The following is a 26,602-nucleotide window of genomic DNA, read 5'->3' as shown; positions in this document are numbered from 1 at the left end:
TCATGAGTGTATTTCATATCAAGGATACTACTCTCAGAATTAACGGGTCTATATCATTATTTCGAACATTCATTTACTCGAATCCCTAAAGGCCGACACCAAAATATCGAACCGCAAGTTAACTGAACGTTAGAAACAGCGAAATTCACAATATCACATTTCCATAGTTGACCACATCATGTTTACTAAGGTAAAACGTCAGTAGGAGATTCCCTTATCCTGTATAGGAAACCAATGTACATGCGCAATAAATACTGACCTTAGGGTTAGAAGCAGGGTTAAGTTAAGTGCATATATAGTAATACATTTAACATACATGTGCAATAGATACTGACCTTAGGGTTAGAAGTAGGGTTAAGTTAAGTGCATATATGGTAATACAGTCAACCAACATGTGCAATATATACTGACCTTAGGGTTAGAAGCAGGGTTAAGTTAAGTGCATATATAGTAATACATTTAATGTACATGCGCAGTAGATACTGACCTTAGGGTTAGAAGTAGGGTTAAGTTAAATGCATATATGGTAATACACTTGTGTAGCCCAATAGATACATAAATTAAAATGTTCCGTACTTGGGTGTTGTTTGTTCATATTCACATACATTTGTGTGTAATGCACATTTAATTAACACAGGGGATACATGGGTGAAGTGTACACATGGGTGAAGTGTACAGTATGCAGCAGGAGGTGTAGTTGACCAACTATGGAAATTCGATAGTTTGAATTTTGCGCTTTTTCACATTTGGTGTACTTGTGGTTCGATATTTTGGTGTCGGCCTTTAGGGATTCGAGTATCTGAATGTTCAAAATAATGATAGAGACTGGAATTAACACTGTCATTAGAGATCTGGGAATATATATTGACAGCAAGCTTTCCTTTCACCATCTTTTACATGGGGTTAGGAAGTCATTCTATCTTGTGCATTTAACAGTTAGAGTTATTCCTGTACACCCAAGGAAGTCATAGTTCCACTTTATACATCCCTTATTGAGCCAGACACCGAATACAATGCACAAATTTAGCATGTACCATACTAAACACATAAGTTAGAGATTCCTAATTTAGAAATCAGTGGTCCATTCATCCTATGCTATCCTAGCAGATTAAAAGCCCTCTTGTTATATTCTGTTTGTAAAGACTTGCTATTCTGGCAGATTAAAAGCCCTCTTGTTATATTCTGTTTGTAAAAACTCTTGCAAGGTGATCTATGTTTTTTTTTTTTTTTTATGCTATGAAAGACCCTATCTTTTTTGATCTCCACCTGCACAGAACCAGTAGAATCATGATGACCTGCACTAAAGACCTAAGTCTTCATCATGACATGAACACCACCACTACATTCCCTATTCTGGGACAGACTCCTCCTGCATATCAAAGAGCATAATTCCTTGGATACTTTTAAATATGAACTCAGTAAATGTATGGGTAGTCACATATTTACCCCTGGTATATGTGGTAGTATCCTTCTTGATTTGGGCAACTAGTATCTTAGATTTTTATTTATTTTACTAACTTATTGCTAACTTTGTACATATGTTAAGATTTGTATTACTTTTAGTAATGTATTTTCTGTTTTGCATGAACTGTGCTATTCTGTCTGTACTTATTTCCATTTTGTATTGCATCAGATGTTTCTTTTTTTGTACTCCATATTTATAATGTGTTTTTTAAACAAGAGATATCTTTATTGAATCATACATTTATATAAATTAAAACAAACCATAATGGCATATTTCAGTTGCAAACATTATACATCACATATAATCGTCTATACAGTCATTGTCAATCAAACATTACATAGCTCATTCAATTTCTGCTTTCCCTTAGACCTCTTTCCTCCTCCAGAACATTATTAGGATCATAGGAAGTTACTAGGCTATTGGCCCTCAGGCCCTTATAAAAATAGGCAAGAGTTTAGCCCATATTTGGACAAGTCACCACCCAAAGCCCCTTTCCAGCAAGGACACAGGTGGAATCCCAGAGGTGTATTTTCTGTTTCCCATCCAGGAGGCTGTGAAGCTATGTATGCCATCTCTCAGGAGGTTGTAATCAGTTTCACAGCTTCACAGCCCCCTGAGAGATGGTATTAACAGCTTCACAGCCCCCTCCTCCACTGTGAAGCTGTTTATATCATATCTCAGGAGGATGTAATCAGCTTTGGAGAAGTTTTTTTGTTTGACCCTAGCTAGACAGAGGTCAGAGGAGATGGTGGCTTTAAAAGTGACCACTTTATGGTCGGATTTTACCAGGAGGATGATACTGTAAGGGTTCTGCAGTCATTACTCATATTGGTTAATACCAAGTTGAAGATATTATCACCTCTAGTGGGGGGTATTGACTAGCTGTTTGCATAATAAATGTGAGGAATCTCTGGGAATTTGTGTTCTGGCATGAGTAGTTTTTCCAGTCTATGGTTGGGTAGTTAAAGTCACCCAGGATCAGGGTAAAGCGTTGAATCTTGATAGATTCGAAGAGGTCCAGATAGGTGGAGTGGGCATCTTGATTCAAATTTGGGGGCCTGTAGCTGGCTATGATTTCAGTAAGGGTCTTGTCAATAGTTAACTGCATGTGGAGTGCTCCTGTGTGTCATACTGTTTGACCAGCCCTGAGGTGTGTGTGTCTTTAATATATACTGAAAGTCCACCTCCTTTGGCTTTGCTGCCCACAGTTTGGGGTCTGAATGTATGATAGGATGAATAACCAGGTAAGGCTGGGGTGCTCTCCATAGCTTTGAACTAGGTTTCTGTGACTGCATAAATGTCAGCATCTTCCAGGGTTAAGAATGCTTGCAATAAGTGCAGTTTCATCTTTAGACTCCTAATGTTTAGCAGCATGACCTTTAATTTGCATTTTGTTGACATTTTTATGTTGATAGTATTGACCTCATGACTTTTCCTAAAAAAGGCACTATGGGGGAGGCAAGGGTCTTTGCCAGAAGCCTGAAGCCCAAGTGAGACAGATGCAGGCCGTCTCTAGCAAAGCATTGTGGTCTGTCGATCATATCTTCCCAGGCTGTCAGGTACTAGATGCTCCTGGAATGACACCAGAAACTAAGCCAATTGTTAAAGTCAATCATTTTCTGTTTATATTGAGGCATCATTCTGGGTGACAGCAGAATACTGCTTAAGGCTAGGGACATACCTGCCTGAGACACATATTCAGCGAGCCCAATCATGTCTCTCTTCATATAGCCCAGGGAGGTACCCCTCAAGTCATTCACACCAATATGGACTATGACAGAGTCATAACAGTACCTGTTGTTGAGAGACTTGAGTGCATGTGTGATATGGTTGATTCTGGCAGCTGACAAACAACTAACCGTAACTTTCTCCTTAAACAGCCTGATGAGAGGCACATCTGTGTGCCTCACAATGTAGTCTCCTATGACTAATATGTTGGGTTTATGGTTAGGCCTTAGTGGTTGCGAGACACAGGTGTGTGGACTATGTGTGGTATGAGGTGTGGAGGGTTATGGAGTTTGTGTGTGTTTTTGCCTCTGAAGTCTCCTTTGTTTGAGTTTATTTTTGTTGAGAAGCTCTGCATATGTTGGTGTGTGTTGTGTAGTTGTGGGTGGTGATTGAGGAGTAGTGATTGTGTTAACAGCCTTCTCAGTCCCAGATATACTGGCTTGTGAGGGAGAGAGCATAGACTGTATGTTCTTAATGTAATTGCATGTCTCACAAATTGTGTTCCTAGGTGGTAGTTTTAGATGGTTGTCCATGTACATGAGGCAGTTGCTACACTGTCTCAGGATGCCCATATCAACCAGGCTGGCAGGAGAAACTGTAGGAAATTGCCCATCCATGCTTGTCAGAATCTGAGGGAGAGAGGCCAGGGAGAGCTAAGGGGTAGGCCTAAAGCCCAAGTGCTTAAACCAAAACTAAGAGGCTTGTAATAACACTTACAATTTAAGCAGGCTAAAAGCAAGCAGTAATAAATACAGCAGAAAAGATGCAATGGAACACTTTAAAGAACAAGCAGCAAGTAGCAGGGAAAAGCAAGATGAAGTAACAGAGTAGTAGGAAGAAACACAAATACAGAAAAATATAAGCAGCTGAATAAAGTGGCTTTTTTTTTTTTTTAGTAAAGTGGAAAGAGGGAAAGGAGAAACAGAAGAAGATAATTCAAGGTTAAGAAACTAAGGGGGTTGGCTTTCCAAATGTTCTCTCTGTATTAGGTAGAATGAGCTAATGAGACTGGATTGGGGGGACTGTCCCAGATCAAATTTATAGCAGGGCGGGCAACTGCAAAGCCACCAAGTTTTCTGCAAATGAAAGCACTCAACATCTTCTACTGTTTAATGATGTTCTTTTACTGTTTAATAAAAGCAGCTGGTAGTTTTTTGTCAAGTTTCATGGCTGTGGTTACCAAATTTTTAAAGTCTGCCAACTCATTACACTTCCAAAAAATATGTTTCCAGTTACCTCTTTCTTCCCCACCATATCTCCACCATTTACAATCTACCTGAGGAAAAATTCTTTGGAGTCTGCTTGGGGTATAAAAATGGCTATGCAAACACTTCCAACTTCTAGACTTTTTTGCATATTTGAAATCCATAGGAGTTCCGCTGTGGCGACCCCTAACTGGGAAAAGCCGAAAGACACAACAACAACATGTATCCTACCATTTTTTCTTTGTGAATTGCTTATCCAGTCTCTCTTACCAATCCTTTCTAACCTCTTCTGATTGACTGCTATATTTACCATGGAGTATTTTGTAAGCAATACTGATTGTATCTTTTGTAACAGCAACTTCTGTTCTAGATTCTCCTAAAAACTCTACCATTGCTGGTCTTTTGTTTACAAATCCCTTATTCCTTTCTCTTTGCCTGTACTCTGACATCAATCCTTGATAGAGAAGGTAATCTCTAGCCTGCAGTTCAAGTGCATTCTAGGCCTGTTCCAATTCTGTTACCTTTCCCAGTCTAATTATTTGCTTCCAATACCTTGATTCCTTTGCCAGTTTTCTCCCAATAAATTCCAGCCCCCTCTTATCTATTCCTGATACCCCTAATTGCAGTCATCCGTATTGGAAGAATCTCATTTCTCCATTCTCATGTTGGTTTAGTTCTTAGTATACTTTCCTATACTTTATGAATATAACAAATAATAAATGTTGACCTGCTATTTGGCTTTTGGCTTAGGTCATGGCTGATCAACTATCAGCTATCCAGGTCTTGGTATGGTCTGCAAAGAAACAAAACCTTCCCTAGCTTCTTGTTTCTAAAATCAGTGACAGCAATGTTATAAATGGTTAAATCCAGGACTTGCTTTTGTAATACACTAATGGTACTATCAACCAGCCAACTTACCCAGCCATTAAACTGGAACAAATAACAAATATGTATTTATTCATTTATTTATTTTACTGGGTTACTTGGCTAAACCCCCTTAGACTGCAAGCTTGGTAACTATCTATGAACCTGTGAATGTATGAACTGTGTACATCATATAACGTATCAAAAAAGTATGAAAAAAGTGCATACAACATTTGGATATCTTCTAAAACACCAGCACCAATCAATCAATTGATAAAACTCGTATTCTATCATAAGCAGTCATCTTTTGATGCTCTTGCATCTATTTCATAAATAAAAGTGTTGAGAAAATTTTGAAAGCTAGTAGATTTGGAAATAATCCTGCTTTAAAAGTAGGAGTGACTATATCTTAATGAAACCTTCCAAGGTTGTTCCATACTCCTACATTTGCTCACTTACCTCTGAATACCCACTGTTACACAACAACTAATTGAGCATCAACTGTTAACACCAAAATCTTGACCATATCAAGTGTTTGGTACCACAAACTTAGACTTGGGTTTCTGCAAGAGGTCCTTGAATCTTATCACATTAGCTTGCACAGCACACACTCTAAACTGGTAGGAAATATCTCTAATGTAGGCTGAATTGCTTATTCATAACTTGTGCTCTGTTTGATGTTGTGGGTAAAATAAATGCACTCGTTTAGCACAGCAGCAACATCTTCAGTATCCTCGATACCTGCTGTAGGGGACAAATTAAACAGTTTAAATTTTAACACTGTACTACTCTTTCTACAGTTGCCCTCCAAGCAACAAGTCAGAAGTCAGTCAGTTTGTTTGCAGTAAAACTTCCTTATCTGCTGATATGAGAGGGAAGTTCTCAGAGGTCATGAAAGAGGCAAGTCTGTATCTGCATGAGAGCCTGGAACACCTGGACAGGTATGTACGAAAACAAATGATATGTTAAAGTACATTTTTAGTATACTGGCTCATTTTTCCAGGATATATGACTATCAGGTGCAGCATTGGCCCTTTGTGTAGTAGAGTTACCCCTCTTCTTATTTTATTAATCTGTGTGCCACTTATCTGGCTTCTCCGCTTTGTCTGCTAACTGTTGTCAGGATGTACTGCTATCCAGGTCTTGGTATGGTCTGCAAAGAAACTAAACCTTCCCTAGCTTCTTGTTTCTAAAATCAGTGACAGCAATGTTATAAATGGTTAAATCCAGGACTTGCTTTTGTAATACACTAATGATGGCCTTATTTTTATTTATTTGTTTATTTCTTGAATTTATATTTGATTAGTGGGGTACAGCACTGATCAATATGGATCAATTTCAGGCTCAGCCAGAGAGTAGTGTAAAGTGAAGCAAAGGTTTTTGTAGAGAGAGATACAGACAATTGATTAAACAAGCAATACGAGAGGTTAGAAATAACAGATTGTTTACAAGTATTTGTATAATAATACCCACTGAGCAGGGTATTAGAGGGGTGAAGGGTGGGGAGAAGAAGGCTAAAGGCTGTCAGGTCATGGATTTTACTGCAAATATGTCTAACCACGTAGTTAAATCATCAAGGGGTTTCCAGGTAGCCATAAGTGACCTTGTGAGTGAATCTTCATTGCCACATTGATCTTGCATAGCTGGAACAGCCTCAAAGCCTACCAGTAGCATTCAGTGACCTGACAAAAACCTTTGAGACGCCGCTTGCTATGAACCATTGTGTAAGGTAATATTGAAGCTATGAACCCTTGTGGAAGGTAATGTTGAAGTTTGTGATGACATACAAAATTTCATAAGGTCCTGTTGCATCTGCATAACTAAATGACTGTCAGCCTTACCTACAACAGTTCAGTCACAGGCCATTCAGCATAAAGACTGGAGTTAAGCAGGATCACAGCACTTCTCCATCCTTATATTCCATTTTCCTAGCAGTCATCTTAATCTTCAGCAAAGCTGCCTTTTCTCTGGAACTGACTTCAAACACCGAATGGCCGAAGGCTCATCTATCTTGGATGTCTGCTTTCAAAGACCAAAATTTCCAAGATGTCTGTGATTACCCTCCAATAAATACATGCCTGAGCCTTCCTCATAAGCATTAGAAATGCTTAGGCTGCACTAGATACATTTTCAAAAAATGTATCAAAATCGGGACCCCTAAATTACCGGTCCACAATACACTACCACTGGATAAATATTTTAAATAGAAGGTCACTTTCTGTTACATTGGTAGCCACCTCATCCTAGCAGCAAACATGAAAATGACATTCAGAAGAGGATGCAGTGTGTGTTATCAGTGACCATAAGAAAAGAAGGGACACTAAGATCCGGGTACATTGTTCAGTAATAGACTCTGCCCTTCTTTATGGATGTTAACCTGCCTGATATACCAGTATTATTTTATGATGGCTGTGTATAACCTTTCACATCATCTGGCAAGACCATTGCACTATCACCAGTACTAGTGTTTATACTGAGGCTGTTGCCATCAGAATTGTAGTAGTGATCCTTGTATATCTGTTCTAAACTGAACACAGTGTTTGAAGATCTAACTCTCAGCACCCAAACCAGATTTTAAACTCCAGTTTCAGTCATGCCCAGAGATCCTACAATAGTCATATGTAATGCTACAAGTAAGTACAGATTATGTACAAGAAAAAGTACATGAGGAGCATAGGCTGAGAAGCATTGGTCACTAACCATCTCAGTGTCTTTGAGATATCCACAACCTGGAGGCCTACTTGTTTTTAAAGTTTGGAAGAACTTGAATTGAAAAAAGGAAAGATGAAAGAATCCCCAAACAGCAGACACCTCTGTTACACTGAAACAATTCTCAAATGATGGGATCATCATTGATAACTTATCCCGTGATGGGACAAAACTATCTTCCAGCTGCAGTGATAAAAATAAATTACAGTGGATTCTGCCATTTGTGCCCCCCAGCTGATTATCATTTTCCCAGCTGTGCCATTTGTTTATACATGTATCCAGTACTATACACCCACAGCTGGGACTGCACCAATGACGGGTAGGGCATGGAAAGTGGAACAGGCCAACCTACAGCATCATATATGCTGACCAACCCTGCATACAAGGGAGGAGCTTTTGGTATGCCATAACTGAGCAGAGCTAGTGACATCGCACTCATCTCTGCACACACCATCAGCTCGCTCTAGCCCCTCTTCAGATACTGTAGTTTTACTGGCAATTTGTCCTGTGATAACACCACATCAACATCACCAAGGATGTGTCCTTATTATGGACAAAAATCTCTCCCTCCCTCCCAGAGTGGGTGAGACAGCAAAGCTGCTGTTTCCTACCCACCTCCCTGGCTCCACCAGTGCCTGAGCTGCTAGTCAAATAAATAAAAATTTATCATTATCTGTAAGTCTGAAAAATACATTTATAAAAATGGTAATGAGGCAAATTATGTTACCAATGCACCTAAAACTCAAATTTTAATGTGTAAACTACATGTACAGCAAGGTCTGTTTTATATTTGCTGTAGCATGTCACTATGAAACACACAATAACAAGATTACAGTTATCACAGAGGATTAAACCTGTTAACAGACCTTTGCCCTAGAGTCATGGGTTTGATTTGTCCATTATTTGCTTAATTGTTTATGCTAGACTAAAATTCCCAGAAACAACTTGATGTATTCTCTGTTGTAGCCTATTATTATTTATTTATTTATTTATTTATTGACATTTGTCAGCCGGGTTTGTCCAACTGGGCTTGTGGCCCATTTTCAGTGGAGACCCGTCACCCGAGGAGAAAAGCTCCAGTAGTACATTTTAAACAAGTACAATTTTAAACAATATTGACACAATAGCAGTTGACTTCCACAGTGGTGCAGTGGTGGCATTGTTGCCTCACAGCAAGAGGTTCTCCCGTTCGATTCTCGGCTTGGGTTGAGAGTGCCTTCTGTGTGGAGTTTGCATGTCCTCCCCGCGGTTGAGTGGGCGTTCAAAAGACATGCGTTGAATGGGCGTGCCTTCATTGAAGGTTGGGCTTTGGGCTGGCAACTCGACACCATAAAAACCAACTGCCAATCATTAGCGGACCGGAGTTCCACTGTGGTAACCCCTAACCAGGAAAAACCGAAAGACAAACAACAACATTGACATAGTAGCAGTTATAGCAAAAAGATTCACATATGTTGAGTTACATGCATAAAGTTAAAATTGCATTAAAAAGAAGCTAAGAAACTATTTTACATTGATATAGTTCAATAGGTCAACAATGACATTTTTTATTTGTATAAAATTATGCAAATGCATAGTAGACACATTGGACAGAGAGGTGTAATGAGGTACTAAGTATGGTCCTTTTGAGGGTACATAAAGGGAACATTTTCTTGGAAATTGCTCAATATGAACCTATGAACCTATGAACCTATGAATATGATGATACCATACCAGTGGTGACTGCAAAAATGTACTTTGATATGAGAGAAGTGACAACAAATATGTAGAAGATCTCACTGACTTCCTGTAAAATCAATATAACCAAACGTAGAAAGGTTTTATAATCAAATTGTTTAAAAGGCTTTTTATAAGTCTGGCAATGCAGTTGACATCATTTTGGAAAGTTTGTATAACTTTTTTTCAATGTATTGCCATCATAGTATATGAATTAAAGTTATTTTTTGAATCTTACTTCCTAATATGTACTAGTACATATAAATAATATTCTTTACTAAAGAAGGGGTTCATAAATTGATATACATGCTTTACTAACTTTCTTCTTAGGAACTATCATTTCTTTGTCTGTATGTTATTTTTATGCACGTCTTTTTTTTCATAATGTTTTATAAATCATAATACAGCGATTTTTTTTTTTAATCTGAAAATTTCTTCCTGTTGCAGAAAACGATGGGAAAATAGTACCCATAAGTTCCGCACATTAGAGAACATTGGTGAATTTAGAAAAGACTTTGACAAAATAAAAAAAACATCCCATGTTAACGAGGTTCATGAAAACAAAGTACAGAAGACTGAACAGAAGACTGAAGATAACTGGTAAAGATCACTTCAGTTTGTCTGCTTTAATCTTTTTCAACATTCCCTGTAAAGTGATACTCAGGCTAACTGGAAAAAAAAAATAATAAATATAAAAATGTAGCTATCTGCTGCCATCTCCTGGTAGAAGTCATAATTGTTAGAGAGTGTAACATCCTAGTTATAGATGTCTACTTTTTATTATTCATTTATTTACTTACTTGCATTTGTTTACCGGGATAGTACACTGGGCCCTGGTGAGCCCAATGTCAGTAGAGGCCCGGGGAGAAAAGCTCCAGACATAGTAGAACTCGTACACAGTACAAATACAGAATCATATAGAACAGACATCATACATAAATGTAGAATCATATGGGAGAAACATATATATACTGCAAAGCATTACAATACATTTGAGCAGCAAAGTACAAACTTAATAAAGCAACTTAATATGTGAACATACTTCCTTTACTCCATGGATCACTTGAAATGTTTATCAATTTTAGGACACAGTGTCTTTGAATAAACTTGCTCAGTTGAAATTGCAGTATTTGCCTTCCTATGTGTGACTTATTGGCTTTAATCTCCAGCCTGGTGTTTTCAGTTTCGTACAGTGGTAATCATAAATATTGATCATTTTATCTGTTTTGCTTCATGTTCTGCAAGCCACCTAGCACATAGCTATATATCTGTTCATTCTGACTAACTCAGCTATATTGGCTGCCTCACTGAGGAGTTTCCAGCCAAATAAGCATAGCTCATCTGGTAAAACTGGCAGTCTGATTAAGTTTGACAGGCTTTATATTGTGGCATATTCAGTTAAGCTGTGTTACCGAGCATGTCACATCTCCATAATGGTGCCAGTTGTTTGATGTCGCTTTCATCTAAGACACATGTTCAAATCCTGGTGACTGTATCTTTCATTGGTTTTGGGGATAGCTGTCTGTTAGATTCAAGCTGCTCCTGGACCCATAGAGATATGTTACAGCCACTGAGATCCTTGAATCTTTATTCCCGGCAATCTCTTTGCTTATGTGAATTATCATTAAATGTAGTCCATTCGCAGTGTAGACCAGGCTCCTCTGTCCCTGCCAAACAGTTCAGCTAGATATTTAACTACTCTTTTTAGAAATTGCCTTAATATTAGCTCGCCTACCACACAGAGGCACAGTATGTGTCCCATTGCACTAGTGCTATGATGAGACACAGGCATGATATGTGCCCCATTGTAGAATAGTTACTGATACTAAAGAACAATGTCTGATTGAAGAGTGTCAGCTAGTGAAAAAACAGTTAGGTGCCCAAGGGTGCGATAGTGATCCACTGGAGGGTGAGAGATAAGGAGATTATTGTTTGGTCTTTCTCCCATCTACTTCACCCCACCCAGCTAAGATAAGGAGAAGTGGACATGTCCTTACATGGATTACTGTTGTAGTACTCCAGTACTGATGGGTTAAACTACCAAGGTAACCTCATATCTGGCTGGAGTACCAAAGCCAAAACCTTCCTGATGTGCCTTATGTCTAGTGTATGACTGCAGCTTGTGGGGATCAGGGGACATAAGCAGATATACAGGTGTAAGATCCTCACACTATTTTGCCACCAGGCTGAATGCAGGATCTTCATTCTCACATGGTTATTGGTACTACCACTTCCCGTATTATTTAGATATATACCCTATTGTGGAACCTTATTGTTCCTGATTTTGTACTTAAGATTTTTGTATGTTAGCAAAGGGAAGTGTGACTACGATAGGCAAACCCCTTATAAAGATCTCCACTGTCAGTGTCTGTTTTGTTTAGGGGTCTGTGCACAATTACAGAAACTGCAATCTGTCAATCATTCATCTATTCATACCAGACTTTCCTCATTAAATGCCTTTAGTGACCCAACATCTGAAGAGCTTTGCACAAAGCAAGATGGCAGAACCCTCTGCCATTTTTCATAGGGGTACATAAGCAGATATACAGGTGTAAGACCCTCACACTATTTTGTCACCAGGCTGAATGCAGGATCTTCATTCTGACATGGTTATTGGTACTACCACTTCCTGTATTATTTAGATATATACCCTGTTGGGGAACTTTATTGTTTTTTGATTTTGTACTAAAGATTTGTGTATGTTAGCAAAGGGAAGTGTGACTATGATAGGCAAACCCTTTATAAAGATATCCACTGTCAGTGTCTGTTTTGTTTAGGGGCCTGTGCACAATTACATAAACTGTGCAATCTGCCAGTCATTCATCTATTCATACCAGACTTTCCTCATTACTTGTCTTTAGTGACCCAACATCTGAAGAGCTTCGCACAAAGCAAGATGGCAGAACCCTCTGCCATGGACTTCCTGCTCACACCTGAAAAGAAGATAAACAAAAAACAGCTATATCTTCAGCTGCCCAGTCTGATTCAGATATTTCTACTGATATGCAACAGGAATCCATGGTACAGCTTCTTCTTTTCAGATGCCTGCTACCACCACAACCATGCCGGAGGCTGGTATGGTGTCTGTTTCCAAGACTCCTCTACCAAGATGGTAGAGAAGGAAGAATATTGTGTGATCATCTCATAGAGACCAGAGGGCATACCTCAAATATTGGTTAGGGAAGAGGTACCAGGCACCTTAATAGAGGTCCATCAGGTTCTGAACAATCACATTTTCTTATGGCGGACATCCTGCCAAAGAAAAAGAAACAGAAAACTAAACATGTTTCTTCTACTTGGACTTCTGAGGGAAAGGAATGGCTTTATTTTTCTCAAGGCTTATACATGGCCATTTTATCTTTAAATCCCTCTTCTTTCCTGGTCACTTCTTCACAAACTCCCCCTCCTCTAAAGAGGTGAAATGAAACCTCATCTAAGGAGATGGGTGGATGAATCTGATTCAGAGGATTCCTAAGCATACTTATCTCAAGTCCACTCCCCTGGACAGCTTGCTTCTGATGATGAAGACAGTTTGCCCCTGACTCTCCCAAAGAAGTGTTGATACAGCACATTAAATGGGATGTGCAGAAAAAAATATTATGTCCTAAACCTACTCCTGTCCACCAGTCTTAGAAGGCTTCCTGGATGCTTTTGCATTCACTTCATCTAGCCCAGCTTCTCAACATCCTGACCCCAAAATGTTTGATAGGTTTTACAAAGTCCCAGAGGATGTGAAGTTTCTCTACACAAACCCTGTAACAGACCCATCTGTCTTCTCTATCTCCAGTGACACACTGCTACTGTGTTGCCATCAGACAGAGACAGTAAGACCATGGGCAGGTATGGCACGAAACTCAGATGGCAAAATATCTTGTCCATTCTAAGGGATTTAAATAAAACATTGTCTAATTTAGATGATTGTAAGCATAAAGCACAAATAGTGGCCTTGATGAATCAGGCTACTCAGGTAGCTTGGCATTCTATTAAATGCAGCTATGATGTTGCAGAGTCTTTCTTCAAGGTTGCAGCCATTAGATCTGTTATTCATAGATTTTCGGGTCTTCTCCTTCAATCCCTCTATGAGGACATTAAGGCCAATCTATTGGATTCCCCCAGTCCCTACCCCAGACCTTGGAAAAAACTTTTATCCAAGACTCTTCCTGGTCCCCAGGAAGGTGGGTACTTGGAGGCCCATACTGGACTTGTCACATATCAACATCTTTCTGGAAGATATATCTTTCAAAATGCTTTACTTGCAGACTCTTCCCTTTGTCCTTCCACAAATTTTTCTTCTGTCCTTAGATTTAAAGAATGCATACCTTCACACCCCTTTCCATCCCACATGCAGCAAATGTCTCCTGTTTTCTATTTTTTTCATCACACTTTCAGTTCTCTGCTTTACCCTTTGGTCTATCTGCTGCTCTCAGGGTCTTCACAAAGTGCCTCACACCAGTCATTGCTCTTTGCAGAACCCTGGGAATACAATATTTCCCTTACTTTGACAACTGTCTCATTCAGGCCCCCTGTCAGGTCATTTTATTTTATTTTACTTATTTTATTTGTATTTGTTTTCTGGGGTAGAGTGCTGATCTGCAAAGACCTTTTTCACACTCAGTCTGGGAGCTGCGTCTGGTTAAGTGACTTACTCAGAGTCACACATTTTTGCAATGGAGGCTGAGGGAATCAAACCTTGCACCTCTGGACCACAGGAAACAGCTCATTAATATTCTTTGCCTGCAACTTATTTTCACAGTGTCACTCCTGGAGAGACTGAGTTTCACTGTCAACCTCCAGAAGTCTTCTCTGACTCCATAACAGGACCTAGGCTTCTTGGGTTTCAGACTGAACACCCTCTCAATGACAGCCTTCTCCCTCAGTAGAAGGTCCTATTCCTGTCCAACTACTTTCATTCCTTCTTTTCCCTGTATTACACCTCAGCAAGAGAAGTCCTATGAGTTCTGGATTACATGGCAGCCACTATACCTATGGTGCCATTTGCCAGACTGTATATCAGAAAGATCTAGTGGTAACTGAAGTCACTTTGGTCTCAGCACTGTCATCCACTGGACTTTCAAATTCCTCTCTTGCCCTTTCTAAAGAATGGGTTGAAATGGTGGATATCTCAAATTCATCTCAATCTCAGGGTCTCCCTATGCCCAAACACACACCTCTTAGGACCTTCATATAGATGTATCAGATCTGGCTTGGGGTGTTTGTATGGGCTCTATAAAAGTTCAAGGACAATGGTCCCACAAGAATGTAAGGGGCCACATCAATGTGAAGGAAATGAGCCCCATTATTCAAGTCCTTGAAGCATTCTTCCACCTGTAGAACCCATATCCCCTGCAGATTTTCACATTCAACACCATGGCCATGTGGTACATCAATAAACAGGGTAAAAGTTGTGCAGACTAGCTCTGTTGATATAGGACTTCACAATAAAAGCGTAATTGTCCTTTCAGGCAGTTTATATTGTCCTTGAAAGCAGTTTATATTCCTTCAGAAGACAGTGTTCTTGCAGACTCACTAAGCAGATTCATGGAAGATCTTCATGAATGGATGTTGAAAAGAGTGATCTTCCTGGACATAGTCCATAAATGAGGTACTCCTCAAATAGAAATTTCTGCATCCTACCAGAACAGGCAGCTCAAACTGTTCTGCTGCAGGCAATGATCAAAATAATCCAAATGAAGACACTCCACGGCAAATAAAAGCAACCGTTTAATCAAATGTAAAGTTCTGTTGCAGGACCTCTTGCCCCAAGGCTGGGAGGGCACCATATCCTTCAACTTAGGGTGGGGAAGAGTTCCTCTACACTTTTCCCTTCTCCCACTGTTTCCAAAGGTCCTCCTGAAGATCCTCAGGGACAAGCCAAAAAATCTTGGAAGTGACCCCCTTTTGGCTCAGACAGCATTGGTTCCCTCTTCTTCTCTGCCTAGTCAGGAACCATCAATACAAGTAGCCCCACAAAGTGGACTTACTCAAATGGAGAGTGATCTGATCTATCCCAGTCTACAGACTAAACCTGACTCTCTGGTTAATAGAATCTTAATCCTTTCAGACACAATTATCTGATGGCATGGTCCAGAAAGTGAGAAACGTACCATTAGAAAATCTTACATCTCCAAGTGGAAAAGAGTTTCCATCTGGTGTTTTAAGAAGAATGAGTATTCCTGTTACTCTGTCTTGACTTGTGTTAAGGTACTCAAAAGTTGACTAGCCTATTCCTTTTTATTTTTAACCCTCCCTTGCTTTCCAAGATTGCGGTAAAACAGTTTTAAAAGGTGCCTTTCACTTGAACCTGCCTAGGAAGTCTAGTCTGCTTCTCTAGGATTTGAAATTTGTGTTGGAAAGCTTCTTACCACTTTTTGAACCAGCATTTTTGTTTCATTAAAGTTATGTACTTGGAAATGGTTCTGCTCTTAACTCTGCCAGAAGATTTTCTGAGCTACAAGCCATAATGGCTATCCTACCTTATCTTAACTTCCTTAAGGATAGGGTTTCCTTAAGGGCTAACCCCTGTTTTATGACTAAAGTAGTAAAAGACTTGTCACCCAACCAGGCTATCCATGCACTACTTTCTTTCCTGATCCATACAACAGGGGTGGAAGACTCCTCCATTCCTTGGATGTGCACAGACAGCAAAGATTCTGCTTAGACAAGACAAAGGTTTTCAGGAAAACTGACCAGATTTGTGTCTCCTGCTAGGAAGGTAAATTGGGTAATCCTGTCTCCAAACAGTCTATCTCCAACTGGATCTCTAAATCCATTTCCTTCTGTAACACCTTCTATGGTAAGTGCCTTTCTTCACCTATGAAGGCTCATTCAGCCAGAGCAGTCTCCTCCTCTAGCGCCTTCTTCAAAGGCATTGGCTTCAGATCTATTCTGGAAGCAGCCACCTGGTGGTGACTTCATACCTTTACTAAGTAGTATAGAGTGGACGCTTTCTACAGTCCAGACCTAGAACATCCTTTGCTAGATCTGTTCTACTAGGATTGAGCGACAGCTGTCCTGTGACTGACCCATCCACACTTAACCTCTAGCTTTGGGAACCACCCATCAGTATTTGAATGTTGCAGCAGTGATCCAAAGAAAGACAGAGTACAGTTGTGTGAGAACTTACTTTAACAGTAGATGCCCTACTAATCACTGTTGCAGTATTGCTTACCTCTTTCATTGCCCTTTTTCATTTTAGCTCTCTTTCTTTACCATGTGGACCGAGGAGGAGCAGTTCCTCTCCCCTCCTCCTGTTCGGAATTAATTTTTTATTAATTGTTTTCACAAGCTTCCCCAGGGTCTTCTAGTTCTAGATAGTCTGAGGATCTTATTCCTGCATATCTGCTTATGTATCCCTATACCTTGTGGGCTGAAGTCATACTCTGGACTTATGATGTGTCAAGAAGTTTTTGGTTTTGGTTCACCGACTGGATGTCAGGTTACCGTGGCAAGTTAAACCCTCAGTACTGTAATACTGAAACTGTGATCAGCAGGACATCTACTGTTATGGAGAGTTCTTACACACCTGTACTTTACCATGCACTGCAGTATCATCATGGCAAATATCTTGTGCACATGTACTTTACCATGCACTGCAGTATCTTCATGGCAGATATCTTGTGCACATGTACTTTACCATGTACTGCAGTATCATCATGGCAGATATCTTGTGCACATGTAATTTACCACGTACTGCAGTATTTTCATGGCAGATATCTTGTGCACATGTACATTACCATGTACTGCAGTATCATCATGGCAGATATCTTGTGCACATGTACATTACCATGCACTGGAGTATCATCATGGCAGATATCTTGTGCACATGTACTTTACCATGCACTGCAGTATCATCATGGCAGATATCTTGTGCACATGTACATTACCATGCACTGCAGTATCATCATGGCAGATATCTTGTGCACATGTACATTACCATGCACTGCAGTATCATCATGGCAGATATCTTGTGCACATGTACTTTAGCATGTACTGCAGTATCATCATGGCAGATATCTTGTGCACATGTACATTACCATGCACTGCAGTATCATCATGGCAGATATCTTGTGCACATGTACTTTACCATGTACTGCAGTATCATCATGGCAGATATCTTGTGCACATGTACATTACCATGCACTGCAGTATCATCATGGCAGATATCTTGTGCACATGTACTTTACCATGCACTGCAGTATCATCATGGCAGATATCTTGTGCACATGTACATTACCATGCACTGCAGTATCATCATGGCAGATATCTTGTGCACATGTACATTACCATGCACTGCAGTATCATCATGGCAGATATCTTGTGCACATGTACTTTAGCATGTACTGCAGTATCATCATGGCAGATATCTTGTGCACATGTACATTACCATGCACTGCAGTATCATCATGGCAGATATCTTGTGCACATGTACTTTACCATGTACTGCAGTATCATCATGGCAGATATCTTGTGCACATGTACATTACCATGCACTGCAGTATCATCATGGCAGATATCTTGTGCACATGTAATTTACCACGTACTGCAGTATTTTCATGGCAGATATCTTGTGCACATGTTATACAAATAGCGCTCCATTATACAATAAGCAGTTACTCTGAGTGGCGGCACATTTAGGGGAGAAATTCTAGCTTTGTCCTATTTGTCAACCTTGATGGCACAATGACTATGCATTTCCACTTAATATCCAATTCTGCATTCCTTTAGAATGATGCTGGTCATCATGGGGGGAGGTTGTGCTCTAAGAAATCTTGCAAACTGCTGTCATGATGGGCCTCAGACTGCAGCAGTAACTGTAAACTGTTAGTGAAGAAGACGCTGCTGTCAGCAACTGGTACAGAAGCATGAATTTTTTAATGAAAATTGCATGGGGGAGGGGCTCCTAGAGTACTAGGATGGGAGGGACATGCTCTAGGTAGGAGCACAAAGGAGGGGTCTTCTAAAGAGTATCAAAGTCAGGCTTATAAAAGCCTATCTTCTTGATTATATCTTACTGCACCATTACTTACTGAAGCAGTAAAAAATTAAGAAAATAAATAAATAGACAGTGTTGCACAGCATTTTTGCAGTGAGGGTTGCACAAGGTGACCATTTTGTTACAGGACCTAAACTGGGACACTTGAGGGCTGCCCTGAGAAGCCAGGTTTGCAGTCCTCTTCTCCCAGCCCCCATGGGAGTTCAGATAGGGCCACCATTTCATCTCACACTGGGGTCGGCAGGTTGGCCTCCCATCCTTCACCTGGCATTGTGGGGATGCCACTCTGCAGACAGTACCACCCAGGAGGCAAGAGGCCAAATGCCAAGAGGCTCGAAGTGATGCACATTCATCAGTGCCTGGCACCATGGGGGAGAGAGACTGAGGTGTGCTGCAAAATGCACAGAGACTGGGGACCCATGACTATCTCCCCTACGAGTTTGAAAGCCCTAGGTGCAAGGCAAAGGGGAGAACCAGTGTCACAGAAGTCTGGATGAGGGACTGTCTGAGTCTTTGTGGCCCAGCAGAGTTCCATGAGGCTGGGAAGATCCCCTGAGAGGCTTCAAGAGCATGTGCGACACTGCATGATTTGGCAGCAGTCAGGAGATATGTAACCCTGGAAAAGAGCCCTCTCTCCTGGGTAGATGTTTAAGCCTGGAGGGGGGTCCGTCCCAATGGAAGTCTGGAAGAAAGAGAGAGAGAGAGAGGTGGAAAGTGACTGGGACAGGACAGCTCCCACCTGGGTGAGGGGTTATGGACCATGCGCCCTCTGGGAAGGAAGTCTGGAAGGGGTAGAGATGCAGATAGTGGCAGGGCTGGGTGGGGTGGGTCAGGCAGAGCTCCCCACAATGAAAGTCCTTAAGGGAGTGACTGGCGGACAGCAGTAGGGCCTGGAGAGCTCCTGCCTGGGTGAAAGGGATCAGGCAGAGCTCCCCATGATGAAAGTCCTTGAGGAAGCACCAAGGTGGATGGAGGAGGGGCCTGGAGAGCTCCTGCCAAGGCAAAGGCATCCAACTTCACCCCATAACTGACAGCATCCTTGAAAGATCTCACAGTCCCCAGAGCTGCTGTGGATGGGAATGCAGGGGGACTCTGAAGCCTTCATGAAAATGGATCTGCCCCTCAGCATCTGAGGGGAGTTCCGGAGGGGTGGACGGGATCAGAGGGAAGCTCCCCTGACAAGGTCTGAGGGCATGAGCGATCTGGCATGATTTGGCAGCCTGCAGGAAACATGGACGTGGCAGAGTCCCCTGACATGGGGGGCCATGGCTGGGGAAGGTCTCTTGGCCAGGTCAAATGGGAGGCCTGTAGAGGCCAGCCCTGAAAGAAGTCAGTAAGGGTGCGCTGGGAAGATAGGTGTGGGACCTGGAAAACTCCTGGCTGAGTGAGTGGGGTCATGCAGAGCACCCCACAACAGAAGTCCTGGAGAGAGTGACTGATGGATGGTGGCACAGCATGGAAGGCTCCTGTCAGGGTGAAGGCATCCGACCTTACCCCATACCCAATGACATCCCCAGAGCTGCTCAGGATGGGAAAGCAATGGGACAGGCTGCACCGAGAAGCCAGGTCACCATTCAGACTGAGCTGTCTAAATTGGGACATTTCTGTGTCCCAAAGACAATGTTTGGGATTCCAGGACAGAGACTCCCAAACCGTGACCTTTAAAAACTGGGACTGTTGGTCAGCTTGGGGTTGCACCCCTTAGACCCATACCTCTCAACCTCTTAGAGCAAGAAATCTGGACAAAGCCAAAAATAATGCAGTACAAAGGACCAAAAATAGTCACAATTTTTAAATATTGCTCTTATAAACTTAGCAAGTTGCTAGAATAACAGGTTTTGTGTCAGCATACATTTTCTAAAGGATATGAAGTCTAAAACTCAGATGCCTGTCATTTCTTTTCTCATTAATTTTCCAGAAAACTACATATTTTATAAAGAATAGGCCAAGATAGTGAGGCAAAAATCTGGACATTCTGCCAAAATCTGGGCAGTTGAGAGGTATGCCCAGACCGCCCACTCCCCTGGTCTATAATTATAGTACCTCTGAGGTCATACTATCTTGGTGAAAAGAGAAACAAGCCAATGTCTTTTTCTCTGAAAAGGCATTAGAATAAGTAAATATATTGCCGTGGTCTACTAGCAGAGGTAAACTTTGCCACTGTAGACTGAGGTCAATCTAGTTATTGGCAGTATCTCTAAGCAGACCTCAAAGGAGACATCCAGGGAAATGCAACATTTTGGCTGGAAAGGAAAAGACGAAGACAAAAAGGTACAGGTTGTCAAAAGAACACTGTGCTTATAATGAAAGAGAAGACTGTTATGCAGTTTGTTTGGTAGAGAGGGAAGGAACAGTTGAAAAATTTGGTTCAGTGGAAATTGATGCTGGTCAGGTCAAGTCAGGCTCCTGTTAAAGCAGTTAAAATGGGTGAAATAAAAGTCATGTGACTGTACACCTGGGAGACATGCTTGATAAGGCAGTCAAACAGAGAGTGGTGCAGTTGGGAGGACTTTGCAAGAATGGAAGCTTCTTTATGGTTTTCTCAGTGCTTAAGTCAGTGCCATGTGCAGGATGGGTAAAGAAACAGAATTAAATAATGAATTCACTGAGTGCCAATCTGATTTTTACAGTAATAAGGGATACAAGATAACGAGGTGTTTAGGGTATAATGTACATGATATAAGTAGAAGGTTTATATTAATGCCAAAGTATGCTTATTTCTCACTTTCATGTCATGACCATAAACAATAACTGTGCAAATGCTGCACATGAGCAAGCACAAAATGTTCACAATAAAATTTGGAAAGGGCTTTTCTGTCATAGGCAGCCTCCCCCATTGGTTTCATCTCCTACATACCCTTTATTAAAGTAAACAGCTCTGAGGTTGCAAAACCTTAGAAACAGGATTCACTTGCAGAAACCTATATCAAGCAGACTGCATTCGTGTATACAGAGATGCATGCAAAAGCACCCACCAAGTCTGATATATACTGTCCAATGTTTAGGAGGAAGTGATGAAAGCTGGAATACAAAACTATATTACCGCAATAATCCCTCTGAAGTAAAACTTGGGTAATATTGATTAGTAAGGGCAGAGACATAGTAAATACAAAGGAATGAAACAAGATTACAGGGCACTGTTTTGGGAGTAAAGAAATTATCAGTCCCTGAGATGGTGTATAATGCATAAATCCTGAATAAAAAAGAGCTGTTGATACTACAAACTTAACAGAGACATGGGAAACATTGGGTAGGGGCTAGAATATGGGGAGGCAAGATTTGTACTGGGAAGGCAAATATCAATACAAATTAACATTACTGACTATGACTATGTGATCAAGACAAAAAAGCAAATAAAGCAATACACAGTGATAACTGAAACATAGGATGACAACACAAGCACCACAAAAACCTTCATACACAAATGTGGTACTTGATTAAGAAACACATTTTTTCTGAGTAGAGATAAGTCAACCCGACCATCCAGTAATTAATCTTCAGACGGGCCTGAATTAACTTCCCAAAACATTTATAGTGGTAGACAAAATTTAGAACATTCAGCCTGTGCTGGAATTTTGACAGGTTTGTTTCTAATTTCAGCAGTTAGCTGATTCCAGCATGTGGCGGTGGGGGGGGGGGGGTCACAATTAATGCCTTTTCTCTACAAATCCAGAGGAAGATCTCACAAGTGCAAAAAACTACTTGCTCTTGTGACCTCTTTGAGCAGTTGCAAATTTTGACACCTGGTGAAGGAAGACAGTTTTTCTTATTAAGAAGCTTACGTATTAGTGTACTCATAGCAGTATGGAGAGAAAGGCATATACCAGATGACTGGAGAATAAGCATGCTAGTGCAAATGTACAAAAAAACAAAAGGGACATTCACAACTTTGGGCAGTATAGAGGTATCAAACTCCTGTAAAACTGAATGAAAGTTCTGGAGAGGGTGTCTGAAAAATGAATACAAAGAGAAGTGGAAAGTAAGATGGGAGATGAGCAGTTCAGATTCAGATCAGGATGCAGTACAACTGACTGAATGTTTGCAGTAAGACAGATAGTGAGAGGAAGCTAGAAATGAGGAAAGAGTCCATATGGGCATTCCTAGGTGGAATTGTATGACAAGGTCCCAAGAAAGTGGATATAAGCAGTCCTATGATGGTTCACATTTCCAGAAACACTGGTAGAATTAGTGCAGGCTATGTGCAAGGACCCACAGACTCAAATACAAACAGTGTTTGGACTCCCAGAGGGGTTCGCAGTGGGTGCTCATCAGGTTCAGCTCTGAGTGCACTGTTGTTCATACTGGTGATTTTTTTATTTTTTATTTTATTTTACATTTGTTGACCGGGAAAGTCCGACTGGAAAGAGGTCCATTTACAGCGGAGGCCCGGGAAGAAAAGCTCCACATTAAACAATATGTGCAGTGATAATTATACAATTAAAAGATATGTCATACAAGAAATAATATATTTACAATGGTTTGTTCCAAGCAAGCTTAATTTACACGTAATAGGCCCTGTATGGCAGTATTTGAGGAGTTTTTAGTATTGTAGTAGAAAGATAGTAAGCAGAGAAGAGAGGAAGCTAGGAAGGATTGGAGGAGAGCAGGAAAGCATTTATGTGATGCAAGGACAGAGCCAAAAATGCAAGTGGTGTGACTTAAGTGATTTTTTTTGCACAATGAGATAGATGGTGCTGAAGAGAGTGGTGATGGGCTACATTAGCAAACAGGTCGGAGGGGACAGATCAAATTGCTGTATGCAGACAGTGTGACATTACAGGCAGACTCTGAGCAAAAACTGTAGCAAAGGATAGGGGAATGGAATGCAAAACTGAAGATACACAAGATGAAACCTGAATACATTTAAGACAGTCAAAATGTCAGCAAATGGGAAAAATCAAAGAAAGCTGAGAATTGAGATAGAAGAGAAAATAGTGGAGCAAGTTAACAGCTTCAAGTACTTGGGAGGGGTGGTTGAAGAGAAGTCTGAATGAGGTCAAAGATAGAATCAGAGGGGCTGCAGCCAGCTGGCACAGAGTGTCAGGGGTAGTGTATGACAGTGGAATGCAAACGAAGCTGAAAAGTAAGGTGTACAAAATGGTAATGCAACCAGTGCTACTGTATGGTACAGAAACTCTGGCAATGAAGGCACAGCAATTGAGAAAGCAAGAGGAGATGAAGATGAAGTGTTTGAGACAGGTGGTAGGATGCCCAGTGTGGGACATATGAAGAAATTAGGACATCCAAGCAAAGCCTAATAAGTTCCAAATGCAGAGAAGGTCAAAAAGAACAGATTGTTGTACTTTGGGCACATGTACAGGAAAGAAGACAATCTGATGAAGAAGATTTGGGAAAAAGGCAAAAGAAAATGAGGGAATCCTCCAAAGAGGTGGATGGATTGCATGAGAAAAGACCTGTGACACTCAGGCATGCATGTTGAAGAAAGTAGGCAAGTGACACTGAATTGAGACAGATGGTGACAGCTGAAGCAACACTTAGACCACATGTGCAAAATAGGAAAAAGGGAACTGATAATGATGATGATGATGACGAAGCTTAAATATGAGAGATTATACGTGGAGAGTGAGTCTCCAGTAAGCAAGAGTCAATTAGACTAAAGAAGACACCCCCACCCACATCTCCCTTCAAAAAAAAAAAACTAATTCAGTGAGTTTCTTTGAGCTTTATCAATAAGCACTTTCATCAGTATACAGTGAGTATCCACTCTACTTTATCTGTACAAGTATGGGGAGGTGAAGAATTTCCAAACCCAGGAGCCAGTGGAATATTGGGGTATCTGAGTGAAGAGCCATTTGGTTAAAGTACTAAGAGTTGCACCTGTGTGTTTAGTACTTAATAAATAAGTACCTATCCAGGCATGTCTAAGGGTCAGCTCCCGGTGTTTTCGCCTGTCTACCTGATGAATCTAGGCATCTTGGGGCAATGCAGCAATTGCCTCATGTACACAGACAACCCTCTCCTCCTACCACCCAACACTACAACCTGTGAAAAAAGGACTTATATAGCCAAACTGGAAGCAAATCTCTCTTCACCCAAGACTGGACTAGACAGTCATGAGGAGAAGGTAAACACTTGCACCACACCACACTCATCACATAGTCCTTTAAAGCCTACACCACCAAAATACACACATAGAAACACAAAACACACGCTTACTTTCACGGAGGTTCTCAATAAAAATCTGCTCAAACAACAGAGACCTCCAAAGCAGAGATGCATGCAAACTCCACCCCCCAACACAACCCAAATGACACATAGCCCACAAACTCAGTGTGCCACTCAACCACACCCCATAAGGCATATCAATGTACCCAACACTCTTTCATAGGTGACTCTATAGTCAGGCACACTGATGTTCCACTCACCAGACTAAACAAGGAGAAAGTTACTGTCAGCTGCCTGTCAGGTGCCAGGATCCGCCACATAATTCACACACACAGGTCACTCCACAACAAGTACAAATATGACTCTGTCATTGTCCATGTTGGTGTAAATGACCTGAGACATACCTCCCTGGACTACATGAAAAGAGACATGTTGGAGCTCTCCGATCTTGTAGCCCAGGCAGGTGTGACCCTAGCCTTGAGTAGCATCCTGCCTTCACCCAGAATGATACCACAGTACACGGACAAAATTACTGACTTCAACAATTGGCTAAGCTTCTGGTGTCATTCTAAGGGGATCCAGTATCTGACATGATCGACAGACCACGATGCTTTGCCAGAGATGGCCTGCACCTGTCACCCTTGGGATTCCAGATACTAGCTAAGGCTCTTGCCACCCCTATAGTGCCTTTTTAGGCAAGGTTCAAATGACAAATTCACCACCGTAACAGGTACAAGCAAGCAAAATCTGAGGGTAATGCTACTCAATGCTAGAAGTCTAAACCTCAAAATGCATTCACTCGAGGCACTCCTTAAAATGGAGAACATCGACATCTGTGCAGTGACAGAGACCTGGTTCAAGGCTCCAGAGAGCACCCCTGCATTACCAATCTATAATTCATACCACACCTTTCGGCCACCTAACCTGGACCGAAACACTAAAGGTGGAGGCGTGTCCATATTCATTAAGGATATCCACACCTCCAGGCTAGTTGCCCAGCATAATGCATCCGAGATTATCCAAGTGCAACTAACTCTGGGCAAGACCACAATCCAAAATGTAACTTGCTACAGATCCCCCACCTTGCCCCAGGATTCCCACTCCTCATTTCTTGATACACTGGAAAATATTAGGGTACAACCCAACACCCTAATAATGGGCGATTTCAACTATCCCACCATTAACATGGAAAACTTCTCATGTACCAAATCTTTTGCTCAACGTTTTCTGGAATTCATAAATTCCAACGCCTTGGATCAACTTATCCACACTCCCACCAGGGGCAGCAATATCCTAGACCTGGTCATTACCAACATGGGCGACCGGTGTTCCACACCAGAGGTCACTTCCTTGTTGGTCAGATCCGACCACAAGCTAATCAGCCTAGACATCCACATCTCGCCCCCACCCCACCCCCCACCCCCATTAGGGAAACCACCATAAAAAATTTCTCCAAAGCCAACTTCACACTTCTTAAGATAAAAGTGGCAAACTTCACGACACCCATGCAGATGGACAATAGAGGTACGACTGCTGAATCCTACACAAATGCACTTTAGAAGCACTTACACAAGTGCATGGATCATGCTATCCCTAACAGAACCAAGATGCTATCCTCCAAAAAAAGGAAGCCAGTCTGGTGGTCCCCTGCCATAAACAAACTCTACAACAGAAGAAAGAAACTGTTGCAAAAAAGAGTAAAATCCCATGACTGGAAGAACTCCCTGGTCAGCCTCAGTAAGAAGCTGAGATCCCTCATAAAATCCTCCAAAGCTAGCTATGAAAACAAAATCACCA

The 26,602-nt window shown here is 41.2% G+C and overlaps 1 protein-coding gene across 2 annotated transcripts in view; it reads left to right on the top strand.

Moving 5' to 3' along the window:
• Positions 1–26,602, top strand: part of CCDC60 (coiled-coil domain containing 60) — a 751,208-nt gene that overhangs the window by 638,395 nt on the left and 86,211 nt on the right. Inside the window, exons 11-12 of one of the 2 annotated variants that reach the window (XM_044068283.1) lie at positions 6,063–6,203; positions 10,135–10,287. In XM_044068283.1, coding sequence (XP_043924218.1) covers positions 6,063–6,203; positions 10,135–10,287 — 294 coding nt within the window. The remainder of the gene's footprint in view (positions 1–6,062; positions 6,204–10,134; positions 10,288–26,602) is intronic. The other variant, XM_044068284.1, reaches the window with a different exon arrangement.

This window comes from Protopterus annectens, chromosome 4.part0, assembly GCF_019279795.1.
Source record: "Protopterus annectens isolate FY-2018-M chromosome 4.part0, PAN1.0, whole genome shotgun sequence".
Taxonomy (NCBI): domain Eukaryota; kingdom Metazoa; phylum Chordata; order Ceratodontiformes; family Protopteridae; genus Protopterus; species Protopterus annectens.
This window is presented reverse-complemented; position numbering and strand designations above follow the sequence as displayed.